The 27,808-nt window shown below is 42.2% G+C and overlaps 1 protein-coding gene across 2 annotated transcripts in view; it reads left to right on the plus strand.

Moving 5' to 3' along the window:
* AUNIP (aurora kinase A and ninein interacting protein) overlaps positions 1-27,808 on the plus strand; it is a 33,881-nt gene that overhangs the window by 5,903 nt on the left and 170 nt on the right. Inside the window, exons 2-4 of one of the 2 annotated variants that reach the window (XM_024125233.1) lie at positions 23,179-23,320; positions 25,052-25,873; positions 27,477-27,483. In XM_024125233.1, the coding sequence (XP_023981001.1) occupies positions 23,179-23,320; positions 25,052-25,873; positions 27,477-27,483 (971 nt within the window). Of the gene's footprint in view, positions 1-23,178; positions 23,321-25,051; positions 26,122-27,476; positions 27,484-27,808 lie in introns of those variants that run through there. The other variant, XM_024125232.1, reaches the window with a different exon arrangement.

The following is a 27,808-nucleotide window of genomic DNA, read 5'->3' on the forward strand; positions in this document are numbered from 1 at the left end:
TTTGTTTTTATTTCCATTACTCTAGGAGGTGGGTCAAAAAAGATCTTGCTGTGGTTTATGTCAAAGAGTGTTTTTCCTATGTTTTCCTCTAAGAATTTTAGAGTGTCTGGCCTTACATTTAGGTCTTTAATCCATTTGGAGTTTACTTTTGTGTATGGTGTTAGATGGTGTTCTAATATCATTCTTTTACATGTAGCTGTGCAGTTTTCCCAGCACCACTTATTGAAGAGGCTGTCCTTTCTCCATTGTATGTTCTTGCCTCCTTTGTCATAAATTAGGTGACCATATGTGCGTGGGTTTATCTCTGGGCATTCTATCCTGTACGATTGATCTATATTTCTGTTTTTGTGCCAGTACCATACTGTCTTGATTACTGTAACTTTGTGGTATAGTTTGAAGTCGGGGAGCCTGATTCCTCCAACTCTGTTTTTCTTTCTCAAGATTGTTTTGGCTACTTGGGGTCTTTTATGTTTCCATACGAATTGTAAAATTTTTTGTTCTAATTCTGTGAAGAATGCCATTGGTAGTGATTGCTTTGGGTACCATAGTCATTTTCACAATATTGATTCTTCCAATCCAAGAACATGGTATATTTCTCCATCTGTTTATGTCATCTTTGATTTCTTTCATCATTGTTTTATAGTTTTCTGAGTACAAGTCTTTTGCCTCCTGAGGCAGGTTTATTCCTAGGTATTTTATTCTTTTTGTTGCGATGGTAAATGGGATTGTTTCCTTAATTTCTCTTTCTGATTTTTCGTTGTTGGTGTATAGGAATGCTGGAGATTTCTGTGCATTAATTTTGTATCCTGCAGCCTTACCAAATTCATTGATTAGTTCTAGTAGTTTTCTGGTGGCATATTTAGGATTTTCTGTGTATACAGTGATGCAAACAGTGACAGTTTTACATCTTCTTTTCCAATTTGTATTCCTTTCATTTCTTTTTCTTCTCTGATTGCCATAGCTAGGACTTCCAAAACTATGTTGAATAAGAGTGGCGAGAGTAGACATCCTTGTCTTGTTCCTGATCTTAGTGGAGATGCTTTCAGTTTGTCACCATTGAGTATGATGCTAGCTGTGGGTTTGTCGTATACGGCCTTTATTATGTTGAGGTATGTTCCCTCTGTGCCCATTTTCTGGAGAGTTTTTATCATAAATGGGTGTTGAATTTTGTCTAAAGCTTTTTCTGCATCTATTGAGAGGATCATATGGTTTTTATTCAGTTTGTTAATGTGGTTCATCACATTGATTGATTTGTGTATATTGAAGAATCCTCGCACACCTGGGATAAATCCCACTTGATCATGGTGAATGATCCTTTTAATGTGTTGTTGGATTTCTTTTGCTAGTATTTTGTTCAGGATTTTTGCATCTCAGTTTGTTAATGTGGTGTATCGCATTGATTGATTTGTGTATATTGAAGAATCCTCGCACACCTGGGATAAATCCCACTTGATCATGGTGAATGATCCTTTTAATGTGTTGTTGGATTTCTTTTGCTAGTATTTTGTTCAGGATTTTTGCATCTTTGTTCATCAGTGATATTGGTGTATAATTTTATTTTTTTGTGATATCTTTTTCTGGTTTTGGTATCAGGGTGATGGTGGCTTTGTAGAATGATTTTGGGAGTGTTTCTCCCTCTGCAATTTTTGGAAGAGTTTGAGAAGGACCGGTGTTTGCTCTTCTCTAAATGTTTGATAGAATTCTCCTGTGAAGCCATCTGGTCCTGGACTTTCGTTTGTTGGAAGATTTTTAATTACAGTTTCAATTTCATTACTTGTGATAGGTCTGCTTATATTTTCTAATACTTCCTGGTGCAGTCTTGGAAAATTGTACCTTTCCAAGAATTTGTCCGTTTCTTCGTGGTTGTCCATTTTATTGGCATATAGTTGTTTGTAATAGTCTCTTATAATCCTTTGTATTTCTGCAGTGTCAGTCGTGATTTCTCCTTTTTCATTTCAAATTTTATTGATTTGCGTCCTCTCCCTTTTTTTCTTGATGAGTCTGGCTAAGGGTTTATCATTTTTGTTTATTTTCTCAAGGAACCAGCTTTTAGTTTTATTGATCTTTGCTATTGTTTTCTTTGTTTCTATTTCATTTATTTCTGCTCTGATTTTTATGATTTCTTTCCTTCTCCTCTTAGAACTGCTTTTGCTGTGTCCCATAGGTTTTGGGTTGTCATGTTTTCGTTGTCATTTGTTTCTTTGTATTTTTTAATTTCTTCTTTGATTTCTTCAGTGATCTCTTTGTTATTTAGTAGCGCATTGTTTAGCCTCCATGTATTTGTGTTTTTTATAGTTTTTTTTCTGTAATTGATTTCCAGTCTCATAGCGTTGTGGTCAGAATAGATGCTTGATATGATTTCAATTTTCTTAAATTTACCGAGGCTTGATTTGTGACCCAAGATGTGATCTATCCTGGAGAATGTTCCGTGTGCACTTGATAAGAAAGTGTATTCTGCCACTTTTGGGTGGAATGTTCTATAAATATCAATTAAATCTATCTGGTCCATTGTGTCATTTAAAGCTTGTGTTTCCTTATTTATTTTCTGTTTGGATGATCTGTCCATTGGTGTAAGTGGCATGTTAAAATCCCCTACTATTATTGTGTTACTGTTGATTTCTCCTTTCGTGGTTGTTAGCATTTGCCTTATGTATTGAGGTGCTCCTATGTTGGGTCCATAAGCATTTATAATTGTTATATCTTCTTCTTGGATTGATCCTTTGATCATTATGTAGTGTCCTTTTTTGTCTCTTGTAATAGTCTTTATTTTAGAGTCTATTTTATTGGATATGAGTATTGCTAGTCCAGCTTTCTTTTGATTTCCATTTGGTTGGGGCATTTAATCCATTTACATTCAAGGTTATTATTGATATGTATGTTCCTATTACCGTTTTCTTAATTGTTTTGGGTTTTTGTGGGTCTTTTTCTTCGCTTCTGTTTCCCACCTAGAGAAGTTTCTTTAGCATTTGTTGTAAAGCTGGTTTGGTGGTGCTGAATTCTCTTAGCTTTTGCTTGTCTGAAAAACTTTTGACTTCTCCATCGAATTTGAATGAGATCCTTGCTGGGTAGAGTAATCTTGGTTGTAGGTTTTTCTCTTTCATCACTTTCAGTATATCCTGCCACTCCCTTCTGGCCTGCAGAGTTCCTGCTGAAAATTCAGCTGATAACTTATGGGGATTCCTTTATATGTTATTTTTTTCCCCTTGATGCTTTTAATATTTTTTCTTTGAATTTAATTTTTTTAGTTTGATTAATATGTGTCTTGGTGTGTTTTTCCTCGGGTCTATCCTGTATGGGACTCTCTGTGATTCCTGGACTTGGTGACCATTTCCTTTCCCATTAGGGAAGTTTTTGACTATAATCTCTTCAAATATTTTCTCATACCCTTTCTTTTTCTCTTCTTCTATTTCTGAGATTCTGGATCATCTCTATTATCATTACTCTGCATTCTTTTTCAGGTAGATTGCCTATTTCCTCTTCATTTATTTGGTCTTGTAGGTTTTTACCTTGCTTCTTCATCTGTGACATAATTTTTTGCTGTCTCTCTTTTTTTTTAATGAATGGGAATATGTTCCTGTCTTACTGGTTGTTTGGCCTGAGGCTTCCAACACTGGAGTTTGTAGGCTGTCGGGTAGAGCTGGGTCTTGGTGCTGAGATGAGGACCTCTGTGAGACCTCACTCTGATGAATAATCCCTGGGGTCTGAGGTTCTCTCTTAGTCCAGTGGTTCCGACATGGAGCTCCCACTGCAGGAGCTTCGACCTGACCTCTGGCTCGTGAACCAAGATCCCGCAAACTGCGTGGGGTGGCAAAAAAATTTTTTAAAAAAAGAGAGAGAACAATAACAAAGTTAAAAATAAAATTAGAGGGCTTCCCTGGTGGCGCAGTGGTTGAGAGTCCGCCTGCCGATGCAGGGGACATGGGTTCGTGCCCCGGTCTGGGAGGATCCCACATGCCGCGGAGCGGCTGGGCCCGTGAGCCATGACCGCTGAGCCTGCGCGTTCGGAGCCTGTGCTCCGCAACCGGAGAGGCCACAACAGTGAGAGGCCTCGCACCACAAAAAAAAAAAGGAGGGAAAAGAGAAAAAGAAAAACAAAAAAGAAAGCCGGGGGAGAAGGCCTTGGCTGTGGAGGGTGGGGCCTAAGCAAGGGTGAGGTTTGGGTGGTGGGCGGGGCCTATGCTTAGGACCCACAGGGCTGGAAAAGGCCCCGGGGGCTGTGGGGGGTGGGCTTAGGCTCAAGGAACAGAAGGGGCACAGGCGTCCCCCCCACACCTGGTCTCAGAGGGCAGGGGACCTCACCTGGGAGCCCAGCAGGCTTCCTGGGCTCGAGTGGGTGCGGCAAACGGTCTCCTCTCCTCTCCTGCTCCTCCTGCTCTTCCTGTCTTGGAGGGCCCCTCCTGCCTGCCTCCTGTTCTCCCCTGGCCTTCTTCCTATGCCCCCAGGATCCACGTGGCCTGGAGAGGGCTTTGGAGGGCAGGGGACCAGCCGGGGAGCTCAGCGGGCTCCTGGGCCCAAGTGGGCAGGGCAAACGCCCTCCGCTTCTTTGTCACTCCTCCCGGAGGGCCCCTCCTGCCTACCTCTCCTGATCTCCCCGGCCTCAGGGGCACCAATCCTGTCTGGCCTCCACTTCTCCTCCTCCATCTGTCCCCCCACGTCCTACTGGTTCACTTGGGGGTTCCTCCCGTCTCATTGGGTGTCAGGGTTTCCCACCAGTGGCCGGCAGCCACCCTAGTTGTGGGGAGACGCTAACTCAGTGTCTTCCCACACCTCCATCTTCACTCCGCCTTCTGTAGTTTATTTTATATCTAATAGTTTGTACCTCTTAAGCCCCTACCCCTGTATTACCCATCCTCCCCATTGGTAACCACTAGTTCTCTGAGTCTGCTTCTTTTTTGTTACATTCACTAGTTTGTTGTATTTTTTAGATTCCACATATAAGTGATACCATACAGTATTTGTCTTTCTCTGTCTGACTTGTTTCACTTAGCATAATGCCCTCCAAGTTGTTGCTGCAAATGGCAAAATTTCATTCTTTTTTTATGGCTGAGTAGTATTCCACAGTATGTATGTATGTATGTATGTATGTATACATACATTGTACATACCATGTCTTCTTTATCCATTCATCTGTCAATGGAATGGTGGGCAGTATGTATGTATGTATGTATGTATGTATGTATGTATGTATGTATACATACGTTGTACATACCATGTCTTCTTTATCCATTCATCTGTCAATGGAATGGTGGGCTTTTTTTTTTGTTTTGCAGGAAGTTTTAAAATTACTAGTTCAGTCTCTATCTATTCAGGTAGAGACTTGAAAAGATACTCAACATTTTTAGTCATTAGGGAAATGCAAATCAAAAGCAGAATGAGATACCACTTCACACATGCTAGGTTGGCTGTAATCAAAAAGACTGATAATATCAAGTGTTGACAAGCATGTGGACAAATTGGAACTCTCATAAATTGCTGGTGCACATAAAATGGTTTAAGCAGTTTGGACAATAGTTTGGCAATTCCTCAAAATGTTAAACATAGTTACCATATGACCCAGCAGTTTTACTCCTAGGTATATACCCAGCGGACATGAAAACATATGTCCACACAGAAACTTGTACATGAATGTTCACAGCAGCATTTCTCATAATAGCTAAAGAGTAGAAACAACCCAATTGTCCATTAATTGATGAATGGATAGATAAAATGGTGTATCTATACAATGGAATATTATTTGTCAATAAAAGGGGAATGAAGTACCTATACATGCTAAAACATGGATGAACCTCCAAAATGTGCTCAGTGAAAGAAGCCAGTCACAAAAGACCAATATTGTATGATATATGAAAGGTCCAGAATTGGTAAATCCTTAAGAGACAGAAAGTAAGTCAGTGGTTTCTTGGGGCTGGGGTAGGATGAGAATGGGGAATGACTGCTAATGGATACAGGGTTTCTTTTGGGGGTAATGAAAAATATTCTGAAATTAGATTGTGGTGATGTTTACATAACTGTGAATATACTAAAAAACACTTAACTGTATACTTAAATGGGTGAATCTTATGGTAACTGAATTATATCTCAATAAATCTGTTAAAATAGAAAGGCTTTGTGGAAGGTGGCATTTGAGGCAAACCTTAAAGCAGGGGTTAGATATTGTTGGAAAGCAGTAAAGGTGAAGTAGGTATTCTAGGGACATTATGAATAGTGACATAGTGGCAGGAAATATAAGAGATGTTTGTGAAACAGCAGGTGAAAGTTAGAGTCCCCAGGACCACCCTCACTTCTGACACCCAACTCCATGTTTGCGGGTATAGGTGTTACCAAATCATGTTCGTTTGCCCAGTGCACAGCAAGCCAAACACTGAGACACCAAGGTTTGCAGCAGAGAAAATGTTTATTCAGGAGGCAGCCAAGCTAGGAGGCTGGGAGAACAAATCTCATGTCCACCTCCCCGAAGATAGGGTTTAGGGATATTTATGGGATAAAGAGGCAGGGTAGTTCGAGGTGTGGGGAAAGGTGATTGGAGGTAAGAGAAGTGAGGTAATCAGTGGTCTGTGCAGGTGTAGTCAAGCTTCATGGCTCTTCATAGGATGCATGTTCAGAAAATTGTGGCATGTTCTGAGGGTGGAGTTGTTGGCCCTCTGGCATCAAAAGGTCATCCATTGGACACTCACACAGGCCCCGTTGAATGGTCAGTGGTTTCAGCTGGTCTGAACTGGGCAAGAACTAGCTCCAAGTACCTGAAAAACAACTTAAGCAACTGTTAGTGTAGTGATTCATACTCAGAGGTGTTATCTGTAAGGAAGCTAGTGGGAATTTATTATCTTTTTATCTATTTATCTATCTTGTCTACTGACTGTTAGCTATATGGGTTTTTAAATGAACTAAAAGCAAGGGATTAAAAGCAGAAGAGGCAGGTTAGGTTTGGCAGGCCTAATCAGGTTAGCCCTCTGTTTCATGGGGGAGGAAAAATAATATTCCATCTGCCCTCCTAGGTTCTTGGCTGAGACACCCCTGTAATAAAAGACAAATTAATGGGAGAAAAACAAACAAGTTTAATAACATATGTCTCCTTTATACTGGGAGATACCCAGGAAAACTGAGTAACTACCATAAATGGCCCAAGCCATCACTTTAAATAACATCTCCAACTAAAGACAAAAGATGTTGGGGGGTTGGCAAAGGCCAGTTATGGGAGGTTATTAGGAAAAGCACAGTAAACAAGGGTAAGGTTGTTATACAGATTTAAGCCTTTGCCTTCTCTGTTGATAAGAGTTTCTAGAGATGTAGAGTCATCCTTCTCTTCCAGGTACAGAGAGGAGGACACCCTTACAAATGGAGATTTCCCTTATAAATGTAAATTCCTTTTACAAAAGGGTAACTTCTTGGTTTTCAGACCTTCTCCTGTGTATGCTGTTTCTTAAAAATAATCAGCCTAGGCCTTCCCTGGTGGCGCAGTGGTTAAGAATCCACCTGCCAATGCAGGGGACACGGGTTCGAGCCCTGGTCCAGGAAGATCCCACATGCTGCGGAGCAACTAAGCCTGTGGGCTACAACTGCTGAGCCTGTGCTCTAGAGCCCACGAGCCACAACTGCTGAGCCCATGAGCCACAACTAATGAAGTCTGTGCATCTAGGGCCCGTGCTTTGCAACAAGAGAAGCCACTGCAGTGAGGAGCCCGCGCACTGCAATGAAGAGTGGCCCCCGCTTGCCACAACTAGAGAAAGCCCATGCACAGCAACAAAGACCCAACGTAGCCAAAAATAAATAAATTAGTTAAAAAAAATAATCAGCCTAAAATAATCCTTATGCCAAACAGACATACTTTAGGGTGGCAAATTTTGCTCCCCTTCAGGGGTCCCCCAAACCATTGACAGGTTTGATAATTTACTTAGAAGGACTCACAGAACTCACTGAAAGCTGTTATAGTTACAGTTTTTTAAATTGTTATTTTTAATTGAGGTGTAGTTGATTTACAATATTATATTAGTTTCAGGTGTACAACAGTGATTCAGAATTTTTATAGATTATACTCTATTTATAGTTATTTTAAAATATTTGCTATATTCCCTGTACTGTACAATATACCCTTGTAGCTTATTTTATACATAGTAGTTTGTATTTCTTAATCCTTTACCCCTATCTTGCCACTCCCTCCTTCCCTCTCCCCGCTAGTAACCACTAGTTTGTTCTCTTTATCTGTGAGTCTGTTTTGTTGTTGTTGTTGTTATATTCACTAGTTTGTTTTACTTTTTAGATTCCACATGTAAGTGGTAGAAAACAGTATTTGTCTTTCTCTGTCTTACTTATTTCACTAAGCGTAATACCCTCCAGGTCCATTCCTGTTGCAGATGGCAAAATTTCATTCTTTTTTATGGCTGAGTAGTATTCCTGTGTGTGTGTGTGTGTGTGTGTGTGTGTGTGTGTGTGTGCATGCGCGCGCACGCATGCATGTATTTTGGCTGTGCCACGTGGCTTGCGGGATCTTAGTTCCCCAACCAGGGATTGAACCTGGGGCCATGGCAGTGAAAGCGCTGAGTCATAACAACTGGACCGCCAGGGAACTACCCCATTGTATGTATATGTATATGTGTATGCGTATATATATATACACCCCACATCTTCTTTATCCATTCCTCTGTTGATGGACAGTTAGGTTGCTTCCATATCTTGGCAGTTGTAAATAATGCTACTCTGAACATTTGGGTGCATGTATGTTTCTGAATTAGTGTTTTCATCTTTTCCAGATATATACCCAGGATTGGGATTGCTGGATCATATGGTAGCTCTAGTTTTAGTTTTCTTAAGGAGCCTCCATACTTTTTTCCATTGTGGCTGCATCAATTTATATTTCCTCCCGCAGTGTACAGGGGTTTCCTTTTCTCCACATCCTTGCCAACATTTGTTATTTGTGGTCTTTTTTGTTTTTTTAATTAATCAATTTATTTATTCTTGGCTGCATTAGGTCTTCGTTGCTGCACGCAGGCTTCTCTAGTTGTGGTAAGCAGGGGCTACTCTTCATTGCCGTGCATGGGCTTCTCATTGCTGTGGCTTCTCTTGTTGAGGAGCACGGGCTCTAGGCACATGGGCTTCAGTAGTTGTGGCTCATGGGCTCTAGAGCACAGGCTCAGTAGTTGTGGTGCATGGGCTTAGTTGCTCCGCGGCATGTGGGATCTTCCCAGACCAGGACTCAAACCTGTGTCCCCTGCATTGGCAGGTGGATTCTTAACCACTGTGCCACCAGGGAAGTCCTAGATATTTTATTATTTTTGATGTGATTGTAAGTGTTTCCTTAATTTCTCTTTCTGATAGTTCATTGTTAGTGTATAGAAATGCAACAGATTTCTGTTTATTAATTTTATATCCTACAACTTTACCCAAATTCATTGATGAGCTCTTGTATTTTTATTTTTGGTAGCGATTTTAGGATTTTCTATGTAAAATATCATGATATCTACAAACAGTGACAGTTTTACTTCTTCCTTTCTGATTTGGATTCCTTTTATTTCTTTTTCTTATCTGATTGCTGTGGCTAGGACTTCCAGTACTGTGTTGAATAAAAGTGGCTAGAGTGGGCATCCTTGTCTTGTTCGTGATCTTAGAGAAAATGCTTTCAGCTTTTCACCATTGAGTATGATGTTGGTTATGGACTTATCATATATGGCCTTTATTATGTTGAGGTATGTTTCCTCTATTCACATTTTCTGGAGAGTTTTATCATAAATGGATGTTGAATTTTGTCAGTCTTTTTCTGTTTGCTTTGTGTATCCCTTAACTGCTTATTGTGCATATAGATGATTTTACTACTTTTGTCTTTTAATTTCCCTACTACTAACTTTGTGTGTGGATGACTTACTACCTTTACTGTATATTTGCCTTTATCAATAAGCTTTTTCCTTTTATAATTTTCATGTTTCTAGTTATGGCCTTTTTTTTTTTTGCTTAGAGAAGTCCCTTAAACATTTCTTGTAAAGCTGGTTTGGTGGTGCTTAACTCTCAGCTTTTGCTTGCCTTAAAACTTTTGATCTCGCCATCAGATCTGAATGAGAGCCTTGCCAGGTAGAGTATTCTTGTTTGTAGGTTTTTCTCTTTTATCACTTTAAATATATCGTGCCACTCCCTTCTGGCCTGTAGAGTTTCTGCTGAAAAGTCAGCTGATATCCTATGGGAGTTCCCTTGTATGTAATTTGTTGCTTTCCCCTTGCTGCTTTTAATATTCTCTCTTTATCTTTAATTTTTGCCATTTTAGTTCCAGTGTGTCTTGGTATGGTCCTCTTTGGTTTGATCCTGTTTGGGACTCTCTGTGCTTCCTGGATTTAGGTTTACTTTTCCTTTCCCAAGTTAGGGAAGTTTTCAGCTATTATGTCTTCAAATATGTTCTCTGCCCCTTTCTCTCTTTTCTCCTTCTGGTACCCCTGTAATGTGAATATTAGTGTGCTTGATGTTGTTCCAGAGGTCTCTTAACTCATTATTGACCAGGGGATTTTTGCAGAAACTAATGCCTGTGGCTGGCAATTTGTTATGTAAGTGAATATTGAAACATCTCCGGTCAATAACATTAGGTAGCAAAGACCTATTAATATGTCTCTGGTCAATAATGTGTTAAACTGTCCTCATTTCTTTTTATTCTCTTTTTCTGTTCAGCTTCACTGATTTCCACTGCTCTGTCTTCCAGCTTGCTCATCCATTCCTCTATATTAGTCTACTGTTGATTCCTTCTAGTGTATTTTTAATTTCAGTTATTGTATTCTTCACCTCTATTTGGCTGTTCTTTATATTTTCTGTTTGTTAAAAACTTCTAACTTCCCATGCTGTTCATCCATTCTACTCCTGAGTTCTTTGGTCATCTTTATGATCATTATCTTAAACTCTTTTTCGGGTAGATTGGCTATCGCCACTTCACTTAGTTCTTCTGAGATTTTATCTTGTTTCTTCATTTGGAACATGTTCCTCTGTTGCCTCATTTTACCTGACTTGCTGTTTTTATTTCTTTGTAGCTGGTAGGTTGGTTATGTTTCCCTGCCTTGGAGAAGTGGCCTTTTGTAGGAGACATTCTGTGTGTCCCAGCAGTCCCTTTGGTCCGAGTGCCCCTTGTGTGGGCTGTGAGGGTCCTTCTGTTGTGGCAGGCTGACTACTATGGGCTGTCTGGTAGGTGTGGCTGGCCCACTCTCGATAAATCAAGAGATGAGTTGTTAGGGCAAGGAATAGTGACTTTATTTGGAAAGCCAGCAAACTGAGAAGACGGTGGACTAGTGTCCCAAAGAACCATTTTACCCAAGTTAGAATTCAGGCTTTTTTTATACTAAAGGGGGAGGGGGTTGTGGTTGGTTGGTGCAAACTTCTTGATGCTGGAATCCTTTGTTCTTGCAGCTGTCCATGTAGGTCAGGTCACGATGTTCCCATAAACTTCCAACTGAGACAAAGGTTATTTTCTGTTCTGCAACATTTTTTCTCTATGTAAATGGAAAAGTGTTATATCTTTAAAGGTCAGAGCCTTGAGAATGGGCTATCCTGTATATTTCGGGCTATAGGCAACATTCTTGTAGCAAAAGCAGTAGAATAGAAGGTTAAAGTAAAAGAAACAGATCTAATATGGAGTCAGATTTGTTCTTCCCTATTACAGTGCCCTGTTGGTGAAGCCAGATCCTGGGGCTTTTGTCTGCCCACTGGCAGACAGAACAAGGTTCTGATATCTGGCTGCAGGGCCCAGGGTCCCAGGCCTGATGCTGGCCTGCTGGTGGATGAGTTGGGTCCTGTCATAGCAGGCAGCAGGGCTGTGGTTGTCTTGGGGCTCGTGTCCTCCTGCTGGTGGGTAAGGCTGGTCTGGAGGCTAGAACAGGTTTGCTGGTGAGGGGGCTGGAGCCCAGTGGGTTTGGGGGCTGGTGTCTGCCCACTGATGGGTGGAGTTGGGTCCCAGCTTCTCTGGCTGCAGAACCCTAGGGGTCCTGGGTCAAGTGCCTGTGTACTGGTGTTTGGGGCTGGGTCCTGGCCCCTTTGGTGGGGAGGGCCGTGTTCAGGGGTGATTGTAGGCTTAGCAGGGGGTCTTAAGGTAGCCTGTCTGCTGGTGGGTGGGGCTGTGTCCCCACCCAGTTAGTTACTTGGCCTGAGGCATCCCAGTACTGGTGCCTATGGGCTGGTGGGCAGGGGTGGGGCTGGGTGCTGAAGCTAATAATAAGCTAGAGGGGGGATTCTAAAATAGGCTTGCCAGCCCCAGTGTCTGTGTCCCCAGGGTGATCTCTAGTTGCCTCCTGCCTCTCCAGGAGACCTTCCAACATCAGCAGGTACGTCTGACCCAGGCTTCTTTCAAATTACTGCTTCTGCCCTGAGTCCCAGTGTGTGCACCCTTTGAGAGTGGAGTCTCTTCATGGTTACAGTTTATTACAGCAAAGAGATACAGATTAAAGATTAAAGGGGCAGGGCTTCCCTGGTGGTGCACTGGTTAAGAATCCGCCTGCCAATGCAGGGGACATGGGTTCTAGCCCTGGTCCGGGAAGATCCCACATGCCGCGGAGCACTTAAGCCCGTGCGCCACAGTTACTGAGCCTGCGCCCTAGAGCCCGCAAGCCACAACTACTGAAGCCCGCGCGCCCAGACCCATGCTCCGCAAGAAGAGAAGCCACCGCAATGAGAAGCCACCGCAATGAGAAGCCCACGCTCGCTGCAACTAGAGAAAGCCCGCACGCAGCAACGAAGACCCAACACAGCCAAAAATAATAAATTAAAAAAAAAAAAAGATTAAAGGGGCAGATTCTAGGTTAGTTTCAAGCACATAGGACAGAGTCTAGGAGGATTGCAAGCATGACATTTCCAGTGTCCTTCCAGTGGCATATTGGACAGCACTCATTACTCCCAGTGTCCTCTACCAGTGACAGTACACACAGAGTATAGCCAGTACACACAGAGTATAGCCAGAGTATAGCCAGTACACACAGAGTATAGCCAGTACACACAGAGTATAGCCAGACTAATCCAGGGGCTTAGTCTTGTAGATATGGTTGATACTTGTACGGCTGACCTTAGTTTCTATTCCCTGTTCAGGTCAAGCTGATACTGTTTGGCCCAGAGCTCTTGCCATAGATCACATTGTTAGTACAGACTATGTGGTGTGGCCCAAGGCCTCAGGGTAAACAAAGACACTCCTGTCAGGACATTAGAGATTGCTTCCTATTAGCTGAGGGCAAAGGCCAGACTTCTCTTTGGGTAATATACTTTCCTACATGGGAGTAATTCAGTTTGGCTAATGTGTAGGGTATACGTACAGGAGTTGAAGGTGAGATTAGGAGGGTAAACTCTTGGCATGTTGTTGGAAATTCATGGAAGGTGTTTGACATAATGGAAGGTGTTTGACATAATGGGAGGTGTCTCTAAGAAGATAAACCCAACAGTGGTTATAGGAAAGTAAGTGGTACAGTGAAAGGTAGGCTGGAGGAATATATTGCACAAGTTAAGGCAAGAAATAACATGGGCCCAATCCAGGATAGTAGAAGTTGAAGTTTTTTGTTTTGTTTTGTTTTGTTGGATTATTGATCTCTTAAAGTGAGTGTTATTGAACCAGGTTTGTTTGCCTGATGTGCAGCAAGCCGAATATTGAGATGCTGAGGTTCTCAGTAGAGAAAGGGTTTATTTACAAGGCAGCCAAGCAAGGAGATGAGAGAACAAATCTCATATCTGCCTCCCTGAAGGCGAGGGGCTTGGGATATTTATGAGATAAAGAGGCAGGGTAGTCTGAGGTGTTGGGGATGTTGCAGGAGAATGGGGTGTGAGAGGGTGGTCATGTCCCAGGTCTTGGATGAGTTCCTGGGATAGGCCACCAAGTGAGGGTCCTTGGCTTCACGAAGGAAAGAATTCAAGAGCGACCCGTAGTAATGTGAAAGCATTTTATTTAGAGAGATACACATTGCATAGGCAGAATGCGGTCATTCTCAGAAGGCAAGAAGCGGCCCCAAGGTGTGGGGCTGGTTAGTTTTTATGGGCTGGGTAATTTCATAGGCTAATAAGTGGGAGGATTATTCCAACTATTCTGGGGAAGGGGCAGGGATTTCCAGGAATTGGGCCACCACCCACTTCTGGCCTATTATGGTCAGCCTCAGAACTGTCATGGCGCCTGTGGGTGTGTCATTTAGCATGCTTATGTATTACAGTGAGCATATAATGAGGCTCAAGGTCTACTGGAAGTCAAATCTTCCACCATCCTGGGCCTAGTAGGTTCTAACCAGTTTTTGACATATCCTCAACATCTATGCCATTCTTTTAAAGGTTGTGCCCTGCTCCATTCCCTCCTGTCTCAGGGAAAGATGATTGGAGGCAAGAAAAAGGTGGAGTAATGGGTGTTCTGTGCAGGCATATCTGAGTTACATGCTTCTATCATGGTACTCATGTTCAGAAAATGGCAGTGTTAGCATGATCTGAGGGTGGAATTTTTGGCCCTCTGACATCAAAAAGTCATCTATCTGACACTTGAGCAGGCCTAGTTGAATGGTTGGTGGTCTCAACTGGTTTGAATTGAGCAAGACTAGCTCCATGCTTCTGAAATACAACTTAAGCAACCATTAGTATAGTGACCCATAAGTCAGAGGTGTTATCTATAGGGAGTGGTTAAAGGAGTCTTGTGATATGTTGTCTAAGCTACTTGAAGCTTGGAGGGTATGCAGTTTGCAAGAAAAGTTAAAGCAAGCTTGGTCAGTAAAGGCAGGTTACATGATATTATTTATTAATCAAGTTATAGTTTAAGAGAGCTAACTGATGACTACCCTTGGTTTCTTAAGTATATATCTAAAATATAGCTATGCTCAAGAAGGACCTAAATGTGGGCTTTGGTGAGGGGAGAGGGGTATTGCTTCAATATGTTTTTCTTAAAAATTAAATTTATTTATTTTTATTTATCTTTGGCTGTGTTGGATCGTTGTTGCTGCATGCGGGCTTTCTCTAGTTGTGGCGAGTGGGGGCTACTCTTCGTTGCGGTGCGCGGGCTTCTAATTGCATTGGCTTCTCTTGTTGCAGAGCATGGGCTCTAGGCGCGTGGGCTTCAGTAGTTATGGCGCATGGGCTTAGTTGCTCCGCGGCACGTGGGATCTTCCTGGACCAGGGCTTGAACCTGTGTCCCCTGTGTTGGCAGGCGGATTCTTAAACACTGCACCACCAGGGAAGCCCTTAAATATGTTTGTTTGTTTGTTTGTTTGTTTTGCAGTACGCGGGCCGCTCACTGTTGTGGCCTCTCCCGTTGGGGAGCACAGGCTCCGGACCCGCAGGCTCAGCGGCCATGGCCCACGGGCCCAGCCACTCCGCGGCATGTGGGATCTTCCCGGACTGGGGCACGAACCCGTGTCCCCTGCATCGGCAGGCGGACTCTCAACCACTGCACCACCAGGGAAGCCCTTAAATATGTTTTTTAAGCTGTGACTTTGGTCCAGTTATCTGCAGCCCTCAGTGTCTCTCACCTTTTAAAGGACCTTTGCATCTTCCCTTCGGTTCTGTTTACATTTAGGAGCCAGAAATCGGTACCTGAGTAAGTAGAGGATGATAATAGAGAAAAAAGTTAAAAATATAACTTGAAATAGTGATTGGAAATTGGGAGAAACAGTATAGGCTGATTTGTGTGTATGTGTGTGTGTGTATGTGTATTATAGAGGCGGAAAAAATTTCCCTTGTTCCCCTCTGGGTTCTTTGGCTTGTCTAATAATTAAATTGATATAAGACAGATTAACAAAAGAAAAATCAAACAAAAGTTTAATAACGTATATCTCCTGCATAGATGAGAGAGACGCAGGAAAACCTAACTCTCAGAAATGGCTAAAGCTATCACCTTGAATACCATTTTCAGCTAAAGACAAAAGAAGATGTTGGGGGTGGAGAGTCAGTTATGAGAGGTTACCAGGAAAAGCACAGTAAACAAGGGTGAGGTTGTTATGCAGATGTAAGTTGTTGCCTTCTCCATTGATGAGAATTTCAAGAGATTTAGAATCATCCTCTTCCTGGTACAGAGAGGAAGACAGCCTTACAAATGGAGATTTCCCTTATTAATATAAATGTCTTTTACAAAAGGGTAACTTATACTCAGAGCTTTTCTTATGTCTGCTTTTTCTTAAAAATAATCAGCCTAAAATAATCCTTATGCCAAGGAGGCATATTTTGGGGTGACAAATTCTGCTCTCCTTCAGTATATCTATATCTATATCTACCTATATCTATATCTGTATCTATATCATTTGTGTTACACACACACACACACACACACACACAAACACAATGCTTCTATTCACAAAGTTGACATCTAGGCGGATTCGCAGAGTTGTCCCAGAGTGGGGATTCCCCCTCCATTGTGTTTCAGTTGAGGCACCTACTTTCCCATTTAAGTGAGCACAGTGCTCTTCTTTCTTTCATGGGACTGTCATCTCTACTATTGAGAGGGTCACATGTGGCCTTTCCTATTTTGGAAGTAGTTAAAGCAGGATGTTTAAACAGATCTTCAATAAATAGTCTTTATTAGGGCAAAACTGATGATAAATGTACTAAACATTGTACTACAATGAACTCTGACATGCATGACATCCTTTAAGTGAGAAAAATCTCATTAGCGAGAAGCACCTTTGTATGAGACTTAGTGTTGCTCATGGGTGTAGACATATCAGGTTTCTAGTTTAGGAGTTGTGATACTTCGAAGAAATTGCTTTTCTCTTATCATTGCTGAATTTTCATTAGGTTAAGATGAAAAACCAGTGCCCGGTCGTTCTAGAGAAGATTCTTGCAATAATTTTCTATTGTTAGATTACTTTGGGAGGAAAATCTTCACAGTTTTCAATGGGTGTACCCTGCTGTGTTCTAGACCTTATGTGTGTGAAAGGAAAATCAAAATGGAGTTGGTCTTGCTAAGAGAGCTCTCTAAAATGGAGCTGGGAGGCCGTTAAGGAAGTGTGAACTTATGCACATCTCAGCCTGGATGGAATCTGACCTTTTGACCACTTATTGTCCTAATGAAGACATCCAGAACATCTGCCAGAAACTCAAGATACTTAGCGGACCCTTACCCTAAAATAATTTGTGATTCCTTAAGGACAAATATTTCCTGACTCACGTCAGAGTCAACCACAATTCTCGCCAGGCAACTTTGAACAACCTCATGGCTTTTTGTCTTTATAAGCCCCTCTTTCTGTTCTCTGGAACACTCTTTAGGTTTTACCAGAATCTATGTCTCCCAAATTGCAATTTTTAAGATCCCCCGCAAAAAAACTCTTTTCTTACTTGTAGCCTTCTGCATTGTTTTTTGGTCTATATGTGTGCCATCAACTACAGTGACAGGAGCTCATCTTAACCTTGATCACAGTATTAGAAATGCTTTAGTTTTTTTCTGACAGCTTTGTTGATGTTGAAAATGTAATGAGTAGGTATATAATAAACAGAAACTGGAATGTATCCTTCCTGTATGTCCACTTTCTTCCTAAAATATGTTGAATTGAGTACCTAGTATGTGTATTAAGCTGGTTGTGTGGAGGATAGGAAAAAAGTATGTGAATCAAATGTTGATCCCAGGATTTTGTAGTGTAAGTCTTGAAATACCAAGTGATAAATGTCAAGTTCAGAAGAGGAAGAGTTCACATCTAGCTGTGAGAATCAGGAATGCTTGGCTCTTAAGTTGAAGAATAGGTAACATTTCAGAGTTGGGTGTGAAAAGGCCCTTCTATGTGAGGCACAGAAGTGAGGAAGGTGAAGTCCATAATAGGGACTGGTATCTAGTTGAGTATTATGTTAGAGTGTGCATAAAGGGTTTTTGGTAATGGAGAAAAAGGAAGCTGAAATCGTATCAGTGTGTGCAGTCTAAGAGTCTACATTTTATGCTATAGGTTCTTGCCAGAACAAGATGGTATGATCACAGTTGTGCTTTAAGATTTATCTAGATGTTGGGTATGGGACTGATTGAAACAGGTAGTAAATGGGGGCCTGACCAGTCAAGAGACCGTTATTCTAATAGTCTAGGGCTATGCAGAGTTTATGAAATTCTGAACTAGGGTAGTGTATTGTTTGTTTTGAGGGTTTGGAAAGTTTGAAGCAAGTTCTGAATTAATACTTTGTTACTAATTCAACAGAGGTGATTTTTATTGTTGGTGATGATGAGAATTCAGCCAGCTTTTCTTGGTCAGACTCCTTAAACAATCCTCCTTAGGGCATTCTTATTAGGTAGCATCATCCTTTCAGCCTGACTTGAATGAGGCATGATAGTGACTAATGGGAAAAGGTTTTCATTCAGAATGTCATCAAATTAGTGCTGTGAGAGACTAAAGAGGAAGGGGGGAACTTGATGATGTTGCTTTCTGTGATTCTGGAAGTGGGAAAAGATGAGTATGGGCCCTGGGAAGCATAAAGGAAGAGGTAGCATGGCAAAAAGAATGAAATACACACATTCATGTATTTCAAAGCTGTCACTTTATATGGAAAGTGATACTTCATACACAGATTCAAGACCAGAGTAACCACTATGAAAAAAAGGAAGTTCGATCAAATTATATACCAGGCTTGAAGACCATATGAATCAAAAAAAAGGAATTGGTTTAAAGGTAGAGCCTTAAGACAAACTTGCAGATAAATTATCAGAAGAGATAAGGATAGAATGAGGGCTAAACAGAATTTAAATGCTATGGGGGCATGAAAACATTTTCTAATAGTAAGAGAGGTGATGTATATGATCCCAGATTTGCTTTGCTACTAGAGTTGTGAGTATAAGAAAGGATCACTTTTGGGGTAGTCCTTGCCCCCCTCACCCGCCACCAAAGCATCATTCTCTGTAGGAACACGTCATAGGGGATCCTTGTAATATAGCAAGAGTAGCAGGAGCTCTATAGTTGTAGGAAGTCAGTTTTTCCTTCTATCACTATGAAAGAGGAAAACGATTGGGCCATGAATGTGATATACCAAAGGATTAGAGATTCTTTAGTTTTGGAGGGAATGTGTCTCTTGAAGTTAGGCTCTTCAGGGCATTCTTGTAGGGTAAAAATTGTCAATATGTAGGCTGTGGCTTACCATGGGGTTTGGTCCTGTAGGAACCCGATGCTTATTAGATAGGCTTTCTTATACTATGTAATGTACATACAGGGGCTGCCTTTATTTTGAGGTAGGGTTAATCAGCTGAAGGACTTTGTACCTGGGCCCTCCTCAGTTCCAGATTACCTCCTCTCACTCAGTCTTAACATTCTACTGAGATAAATGTAAATACTTGAAGCCATGGATTTTCTGTGAGGTCTATATCTGGGGCAGTATTACTCCTGACATGGTTCTGACCCAAGGATGGAGTCTAATCCTGCTACATATGGCCAATTTGGTAAAAAGCTTATTCCCAGACGTTTTGCTAATTGAGGTCTTAACTGTTTTCTGATAATCTGTAGTTTTCTATAAGTTGTCGTTATAGGATTTAGCATACATATAGTAATTTAAATAACTATTACTAGTTTGTCTGTTTTCCCCCTTAAGCTGTAAGCTTTATCAGGGCAGAAACACTTGTTTTGTTCATCACTGTTTCCTAGTACCTAGCCTGTAGGTGCTCAGATACTTGTTGGCATACTAACTCACATTATTTCATATATCTAGGATGGTTCTCCCATACAGTTTAGAGAGCCATGTGCCTGCTTGGGTTTCCTCATAGCATGGGGGCCTGGTTCCAAGAGTGAGCATCTCAAGAAAGCAAGGCAGAGAAGTGCATGGCATTTTTATGACCCAGTCTTGGAAATCATGTAGTGTTGCTTCTATACTTTATTGGTCAGGCAGTCACAAAGTTCTTCACCAGTTCAAGGTAAGGGAATATGACTCTCACCACTTGATGGGAAGAGTAGCAAGGTCAAATTATAAGAAAAGCATGTGAAATGGGAGATCTTGTATTGGTCTTTGAATTGCCTTTGAATTGGTCTTTGATTGTCTTTGAAAAAGACAATCACAGTTGTTTGTAGTTTTCATCAAATTTGGAAAAATTTGGGCCATTATCTTTAAGTATATTTTCTGCCCACTTTCACCTTGTTTTTTGGAATTCTCATTATATGTATGCTTGATACCCCACAGACCATTAAGAATTTTATTTTCAGTTTGTTTCTCTCTCTGCTTCATTTTGGATAGGCTGTATTGCTGTGACTTCAGGTCCATGATTGTCTTTTTCAAAGACAATCACAGTTGTTTGTAGTTTTCATCAAATTTGGAAAAATTTGGGCCATTATCTTTAAGTATATTTTCTGCCCACTTTCACTTTGTTTTTTGGAATTCTCATTATATGTATGCTTGATACCCCACAGACCATTAAGAATTTTAATTTCAGTTTGTTTCTCTCTCTGCTTCATTTTGGATAGGCTGTATTGCTGTGACTTCAGGTCCACTGTTATTTTTTTCCTGTAGTCTCTAATCTGTTGTTAAGCCCATCTAGTGAATTTTTTGTATGTTCTTTTTCTCAGTATTTTCATGTTTTCCTTTAAATCCTTGAGCATATTTATTGTAAAGTTTGTCTGCTAATTCTGTCATCCCTGATATTTCTGACTCTGTTTCCATTTAACCGATCCCCCATGCCACCCCCCACCCCCCATTATGGATTGTTTTCCTGCTGTTTCACATATCTAGCAATTTTTTGTTGTGTGCTACATTGCTGGGTATCTGGATTTTACTGTCTTTAAAGAATGCTGAAATTTTTTTTTTTTTTTTTTTTGTGGTACGCGGGCCTCTCACTGTTGTGGCCTCTCCCGTTGCGGAGCACAGCCTCCGGACGCGCAGGCTCAGCGGCCATGGCTCATGGGCCTAGCCGCTCCGTGGCATGTGGGATCCTCCCAGACCGGGGCACGAACCCGTGTCCCCTGCATCGGCAGGCGGACTCTCAACCACCGCGCCACCAGGGAAGCCCCAGAATGCTGAAATTTGTTTTGGCAGGTAGTTACTTGCTAATCAAGCTTGCTTTTTTAAAAAAAAAAATTTGTTTAATTAATTAATTTATTTTTGACTGTGTTGGGTCTACGTTGCTGGGCGCGGGCTTTCTCTAGTTGTGCAAGCGCGGGCCACTCTCCGTTGCGGTGCACGGGCTTCTCATTGTGGTGGCTTCTCTTGTTGCGGAGCACAGGCTCTAGGCACGTGGGCTTCAGTAGCTGTGGCACGTGGGCTCAGTAGTTGTGGCACGCGGGCTCTAGAGCGCAGGCTCAGTAGCTGTGGCGCACGGGCTTAGTTGCTCCGCGGCATGTGGGATCCTCCCGGACCAGGGCTCGAACCCGTGTCCCCTGCATTGGCAGGCAGATTCTTAACCACTGCACCACCAAGGAAGCCCCAAGCTTGCTTTTAAGCTTTGTTAGGACAGGTTTGGAAGTTTTTGCTCTGCAGCTAGTTTAGCTCTCCTGCTAAGGGGTGATCCTTCTGCTAATTCTGCTGAGTGCCACTGGTATTAAAAAGGTCTTTCCACTTTGGCTAGTGGGGACTCTCCCAGCCCTGTGTGAGCTCTGGGAATTGTTCATCTTGCAGTTCCTGGCATTTCTTTGTCTGGCCTCACGGGGTTCCGCCTAACACACTTGTAGGTTAGTATTCAGTAATGGACTGAAGGGATCTCTATGTAGATTTCTGGATGTATTTCTCTGCACTGTAAATCCCAGCCACCTCATCTTGCCCAAATTCCAATCTCAGTCTACCCAATTTATCAAGACTGCAATGCTTTGCCTGAGTACTCTCTCTATACATTGCATTCTGACAAGCGCTTCCAAGCAGAAAGCTAGGGTGTCCCAGGGTTCACCTCATTTGTTTTCCTGCTCTTGGGGATCACAGTTCTGCACTGCCTGTTATCCACTGTCTAAAATCAGTTGTTTCATGTATCTTATCCAGTTTTCTAGTTTTGTATGGTGGAAGAGAATGTTCCATACCAGTACTACAAGTCAAAGTATGAATTTTACGTCCAGAATTTCTTCCATCTTTTAACCACTTAAAGTACATTTTAGTTTCCAAATGTAAAAATGAAATGAAGTCAACTTTGGGCTAGAATTAATAATTTGGGTTCAAGTTTCAGGCCTACTTCCAACTTGGTACATGGATATTGGCAAATCTCATTTCTTCTGTGGCTTTCACAGCCAAATTGAATTGAATATAATCCTATTCTCCCTACTTCTCAAGCATTCCGTAACAAGCAAATGGAAACAAAATCAAATTACGTTAAATAAGTTTGAGGTATAAAAGTTGACACATCCCAAACCTCTCTGGCCCATCTTCCAGTTCATACTCAAAGTATAAAGGGCAGGGAGATGAAAATGTAGTTAAGACTGTTGCTGTTTCATTGCTCCTCCTCTGAATAATAGCCAACTATTATTAAATGCTGTATATGTGCCAGAACTTTGTAAGCCTTTTATGTGAATTAACTCACCAAATCCTGGTAACTGCCCTATGGGCTTGGTACTATTATTGTCCCCATTTCACACATGAGAATGAAACAGAGATAAGACAACTTCTAGAGGGTCATGCAGCTAGAGGGTCATGCAGCTAGTAATTGGCAGTGGCAGAATTGGTACTGGTTTGAACAGAAGCTGTGTGACTTAGGAGCCATGCTGTTAACCACTGTGTGGCTATTTGAAAACTATTAAAAATGTATCAACTGCTACTGATGTAGAATCATTAATTATCTATTATTTTTTAAAAGTTATTTATTTATGTATGTGGCTGCACCGGGTCTTAGCTGCACGCGGGATCTTCATTGCCGTGTGCACAATCTTCAGTTGAGGCACGTGGGATCTTCTTTTCTAGTTGCGGCATGCAGGATCTAGTTCCCTGACCAGGGATCGAACCCGGGCTCCCTGCATTGGGCGCACAGAGTCTTAACTACTGGACTGCTAGAGAGGTCCCTAGTTTCATTAATTATCTTTAAATATAAAGGAGAGAATATCACCTGTGGAATCCCTTCCTGTTTGTTTAGTCAGCCTGCCTGATTTCCATGGGGAAGCAGAAAGAATGGGCTATGGTTGGAATATGTGATTCTTGAGGAAGAACAAACACCATCAGTTGGCAGAAAATGGTGGAAGGCGATGTACAGCAAAGACTAGAGTAGAGGATATGAGTCGAGTCCAAGAGGTCTAGTGTGTGTCCAAGAGGTCTAGTGTGTTTGCAAGAGGGTAACTGGTGTTTACTGAATCCTGTCTGGCAGCTGTTTTGATATTAATAGGTTTCTCTTATTCTTTTTCTCCCCCTTCTCAGACACATTTAATCAAGTCAAGTACCAAAATGCTAACACTCTTTCCTGGAGAGAGAAAGGCTAACATTTCTTTTACTCAAAGAAGTCGTCCACCTGCAGGCACTCGGCAGACCAGCATTGCTTCCTTCTTCACCCTGCAGCCAGGTATGGTGACTGGACTGGAAGCAACCAGGGACCAAAAGGGAGTGCATTCATTTTTCCATGCTGGAATATCTATGAGAAGTGGTGCCATTAGTGCATTGTGTTGAACTTAGCTGACCTATTAGAAAATCTTTTGGAAAGCAATATATACATACTTTTACAGACATACTTTTCTGGTTCTGTTTATGGCAGTCTAAACAGAACCAGAAAAATATTGGTATTCCCTGACAGAGCAGTGAGGAAAGGTATACTTGGGAGTTGGGGGTGCAGAGGGGAGCTGATGTGCCATTAGTAAGATATATGTCTTGGATTGGCCACAATTAGCAGTCTGTATAAGATTAATTGATAATTGATATGTCTATATGAAGCTTCTCAAATTAATCAAAGTTCAAAAGCGCTTTTTTCTTAGAAAGCTTGGCATAAAGTTGGCTTGTGTTTCATCATCCTTTGGCAATTCTTTGTTTGCATGTTCCTCTTCAGGGGACCAGCTGCCTCAGTCCAGGCCGGGGCTTACAGAGCAGGGTTCTTGCCAGTTGAAGGGTGCTGGGAAGAGAGCTCTAACTCTTGGTGCTGTTCCCAGGATTGCTTTGCATAAACCTTCAAAATGCCTTCACCCTACCACAAACAAAAAATTAAACTCTTTTGCTTTAAGTAACAAGGGCAGATTTTTCTCAAAACCACTTTCCATTTCAAAATTCTGATATTTTCTACATAGTACGTATTGAAGTCTTAGGCCAGTTGAGAACGCTTTTACAAAACAATTTCTGTAGTATATTTCTTGGAGAAGGAAAGAAGAAATCAGTCATTCAGCCTTGTTTGTAATTAGATCTTGGCATAATTTGGTGGGGGGAGTAGGAATTCCATGTCATCTATCTTTAAGGCAGACAGGATCCATTCCACACCTGATAAAGTGGACAGGCTGGACACTAATAGTTTTTTAAATTGTCCTTTCTACTGATGGACTTAGCATCTAATTGTGTCTTTACTCCCTTTCCCATGAAATATTTGGGGAGCAGGAGACCCACATTCTTTCTCACTGTCACCAGAAGGTCTCTCAGCGTTGGCTGGTCAATGTGATCTTTGAGACTTTACAAAAATGGTGTATATTGAACATGTTTCTCAAAGGATAATATCCAGGGGTGATATTTGGCCAGGATCACTATTTAGCAGAAACTACATTAAATAAAAAACAGGGCTTCCCTGGTGGTGCAGTGGTTGATAATCCGCCTGCCGATGCAGGGGACACGGGTTCGTGCCCCGGTCCGAGAAGATCCCACATGCCGCGGAGCGGCTGGGCCCGTGAGCCATGGCCACTGAGCCTGTGCGTCCGGAGCCTGTGCTCCGCAACGGGAGAGGCCACAACAGTGAGAGGCCTGCGTACCACAAAAAAAAAAAAAAAAAAAAAAGCAAAACTGATGTGGCCTCTGTTAAACAAACCCCACTCAACTGGAAAAGTAGGCTGTGGTCTGACTGTATAACATGTTTGACTTTATTAGGTAGGTCATGGGAAGCATCCATATATTTGAGTAGGGAAATATAAGAGCTGTGTTTTAGATCATTCAGGAAAGAAAAGAGATTGAAAGCAGGAAGATCAGCTACAAAGATCTGTGAAGAGTCCTAAGACCCCTGCACTAGTAGTTATGATAGCTGATAATGATTTCAGAAAAAGCCACTTAAATCCTACTCAGGTGGAGTTTTCCTGCAGAATAATATTTGTTCGTCTTGTTTTACTAGGAAAGACAAATGGTGGTGACCACAGGAGTGTTTCATCTCATATAGAAAGTCAGACCAACAAAGAGTCTAAGGAAGATGCAACCCAGCTAGACCATCTGATCCAGGGCTTGGGGGATGATTGCATGGCACCCCCTTTAGCCACTTCAACCCCTGCAGACATTCAGGAAGCTAGACTTTCTCCTCAGTCCTTCCAGGCTTCTTACCACCATGGAACAGGAAGCCCATGCGTGACTGTCCTGTCTTTGTTCCAGCCTGATACCTTTGTCTGTGCTGGAGAGAGTAAAGCCTCACTGGCCTGTTCCTTCACCCAAGACCTGGAGGGTTCTTGCTTGCTGGACCAAAAGGAGGAAGAGCATTCTTCCTGGAAAAGGGAATGGCCTCACGGATCTAAGAAAAAGATCTATCAGAATGTGGAGAGACACAGTAAAACACCTGGGCACAAGGGCCATCAGCTCTTGGATAAGACTACCTTGGAAAAGGTGTCTGCCAAAAGAAACAGGCAGGTCCCCATCCTCCTTCAAACATACGAGGATTCCTGGAGTGGAGTAAACAAAGAAGCAGTGAAACAAAGCCCTTGTCCTATTCCTGTGTTTTCCTGGGACAGTGAAAAGAATGACAAGGACTCCTGGAGTCAGCTTTTCACCGAGGATTCTCAGGGCCAGAGGGTCATTGCCCACAACTCTAGAGCTCCTTTCCGAGATGTAACCAATGACCGAAATCAGGGCTTAGGACAGCTTCCTAACAGCCCTTGGGCTCAGTGCCAGGATAGGACCACTCAGTTAAATCTGCAGACTCATTTGCTCTTTACCCAGGACTCTGAAGGTAATCAAGTCATCAGGCACCAGGTCTAAATGTCTTTGTGAGGGTTTGGTTCTGAAAGTACCTTGAAATGACATATAAGAAAGTATCTTCAGGGGGTGAGTATATTGGAGTAGGGGAATGTAAGATCTTTGTTTTAGAAAGGTCATTCAGGAGAATGATCTTGGGTGGGAGGGAGGCATGGGATGATGCTGTTATTATTGAGCATTTTCTTTGTGTAAATAAAGCAGGTGGTGCCGCTTGTTGAGACAGTATGATTAGCATCATGCCCCTCCCTGAGGAGGAGGTGGCTGGTATATTCCCTGCATGAGTCTCCACTTGTTGAGACACTATGCTTGGCATCATGCCCCTCCCTGAGGAGGTGGCTGGTATATTCCCTGCATGAGTCTATGGTGAACACTGAGGAGGCAAGGCAGGTGCTCATCTCTCCACTGAAGAGCCTGCTAGTCAGCCTGCACAGAGCCACCTCTTTGCCCTTTCAGATGCCTGACTGGGCTACTGCTTCTTATGGATGTGTGGTCTTTTAATCTCTGGCTGTAATCTTACCCATGCGACCTAAGCTATGACCATTATTCTTGACACTTTTTTGAGTGATAAGGCAAATCTCCCACACCCAGGTGTACAGGGGCAGGGAGGATAGAGAGAGAGGTAGAATGATTAGGTAGTTTTGTTATTTTATTTTTGTGGTAACTTTACAGCATTTTAAAGTTATATACTCTATGTTTAAACATCTCCCTAAAAAAGGCTGACCTATATAACAATCTAAATGGGACTATATCATTCTTCTACTACAAGGTGGGAGAGAACTCCCTTTGTAAAACTATGAATCCAAATAAATGACTGTTTACAAAGCTGGCTCTGCTGGTAATTAAAACATTACCAATTTTATTTTTGAAAACGCAACTCTGCTGTCATTGCCATGGGTCTGATCTGAACACGTCTAATTTGACTTGTGTTCTACTCAAGACATCCACTAGGTGGCAGTCTCCCACGTTGCAGGTGTGGTACCTAAGAGGCTTAAAAATAAGCCTCTGGGGGGCAAGCTTGCAAGTTATAAGACAGGACCAGCTTTGAAAGGTTAGGCCAAAATCTCTCTGTAAAGAAAGAGGATAAGAAGCTCCCTAGGGAAGCTTTCTCTTCTAAAGGCAAGGGGAAGCCAGGAACCTGTTTACAGAGGTTCATATACCTTAAAATTAATAGAAATTCTATACCTGTGGGAGATACTGGGTGATCACGACTCAGAGATGGACACAGCAAATGCAATATCTCTCCAAATCCTTCCTTTAATGTCAGGTAGTGCTTCAACCCAAACACACACAGGATACATACCATAGAGAAAAGGGACCTGAGGGCATCTGAGTCATGCATGGTGTGGTAGGTACAAACCTTGGCCCAATGCAAAGAAGCAGTCAAGGGCCTGGAAGAAGGATGGTACTCTCTTTCCCATCTCCATTTCTCTTTCCTACTGGGCTTAAACTAAAGTCCATGGAAGAGAAGGAGCTTTCAATTAGTGGAACCAATGAGGGCCCAGGGCCTTGGAGGGTAGATTTGGTTGTACAGTATTACAAAATATATTTAAGAAAAAACAGCCCAGGCCTCTCAGCAGTCCAAGTGTCAGCTGGTCCAGTGGCTCGACCTCTACATGTAGGTGTTGGACAGGGAAGGGGGAGAGAGTGATTGCTGGGCACTGGTGTCAGTTCATGATGGAGCAGCATAAGATTTTCCCTGCCCTGTGAACATGTACATAAACATAGCCCCCTCCCCTCAGCCCTGCTCTGCTGCAAGGAACTGGCTGAGAGTAAGTGACAGCTGGGCACAAAGTGTTCAGTGAGACCAGTTATGGGGTCTAGTGCAGTGAAGTCAGTCATTCATTTAGGACCTATTTTCACACAGGGGCAAGGAAAAACCAGAAACTTCTCTCACCCTTTAAACTGGGAC

The sequence above is a fragment of the Physeter macrocephalus genome, chromosome 3 (assembly GCF_002837175.3).
Source record: "Physeter macrocephalus isolate SW-GA chromosome 3, ASM283717v5, whole genome shotgun sequence".
NCBI classification, from domain to species: Eukaryota; Metazoa; Chordata; class Mammalia; order Artiodactyla; family Physeteridae; genus Physeter; species Physeter macrocephalus.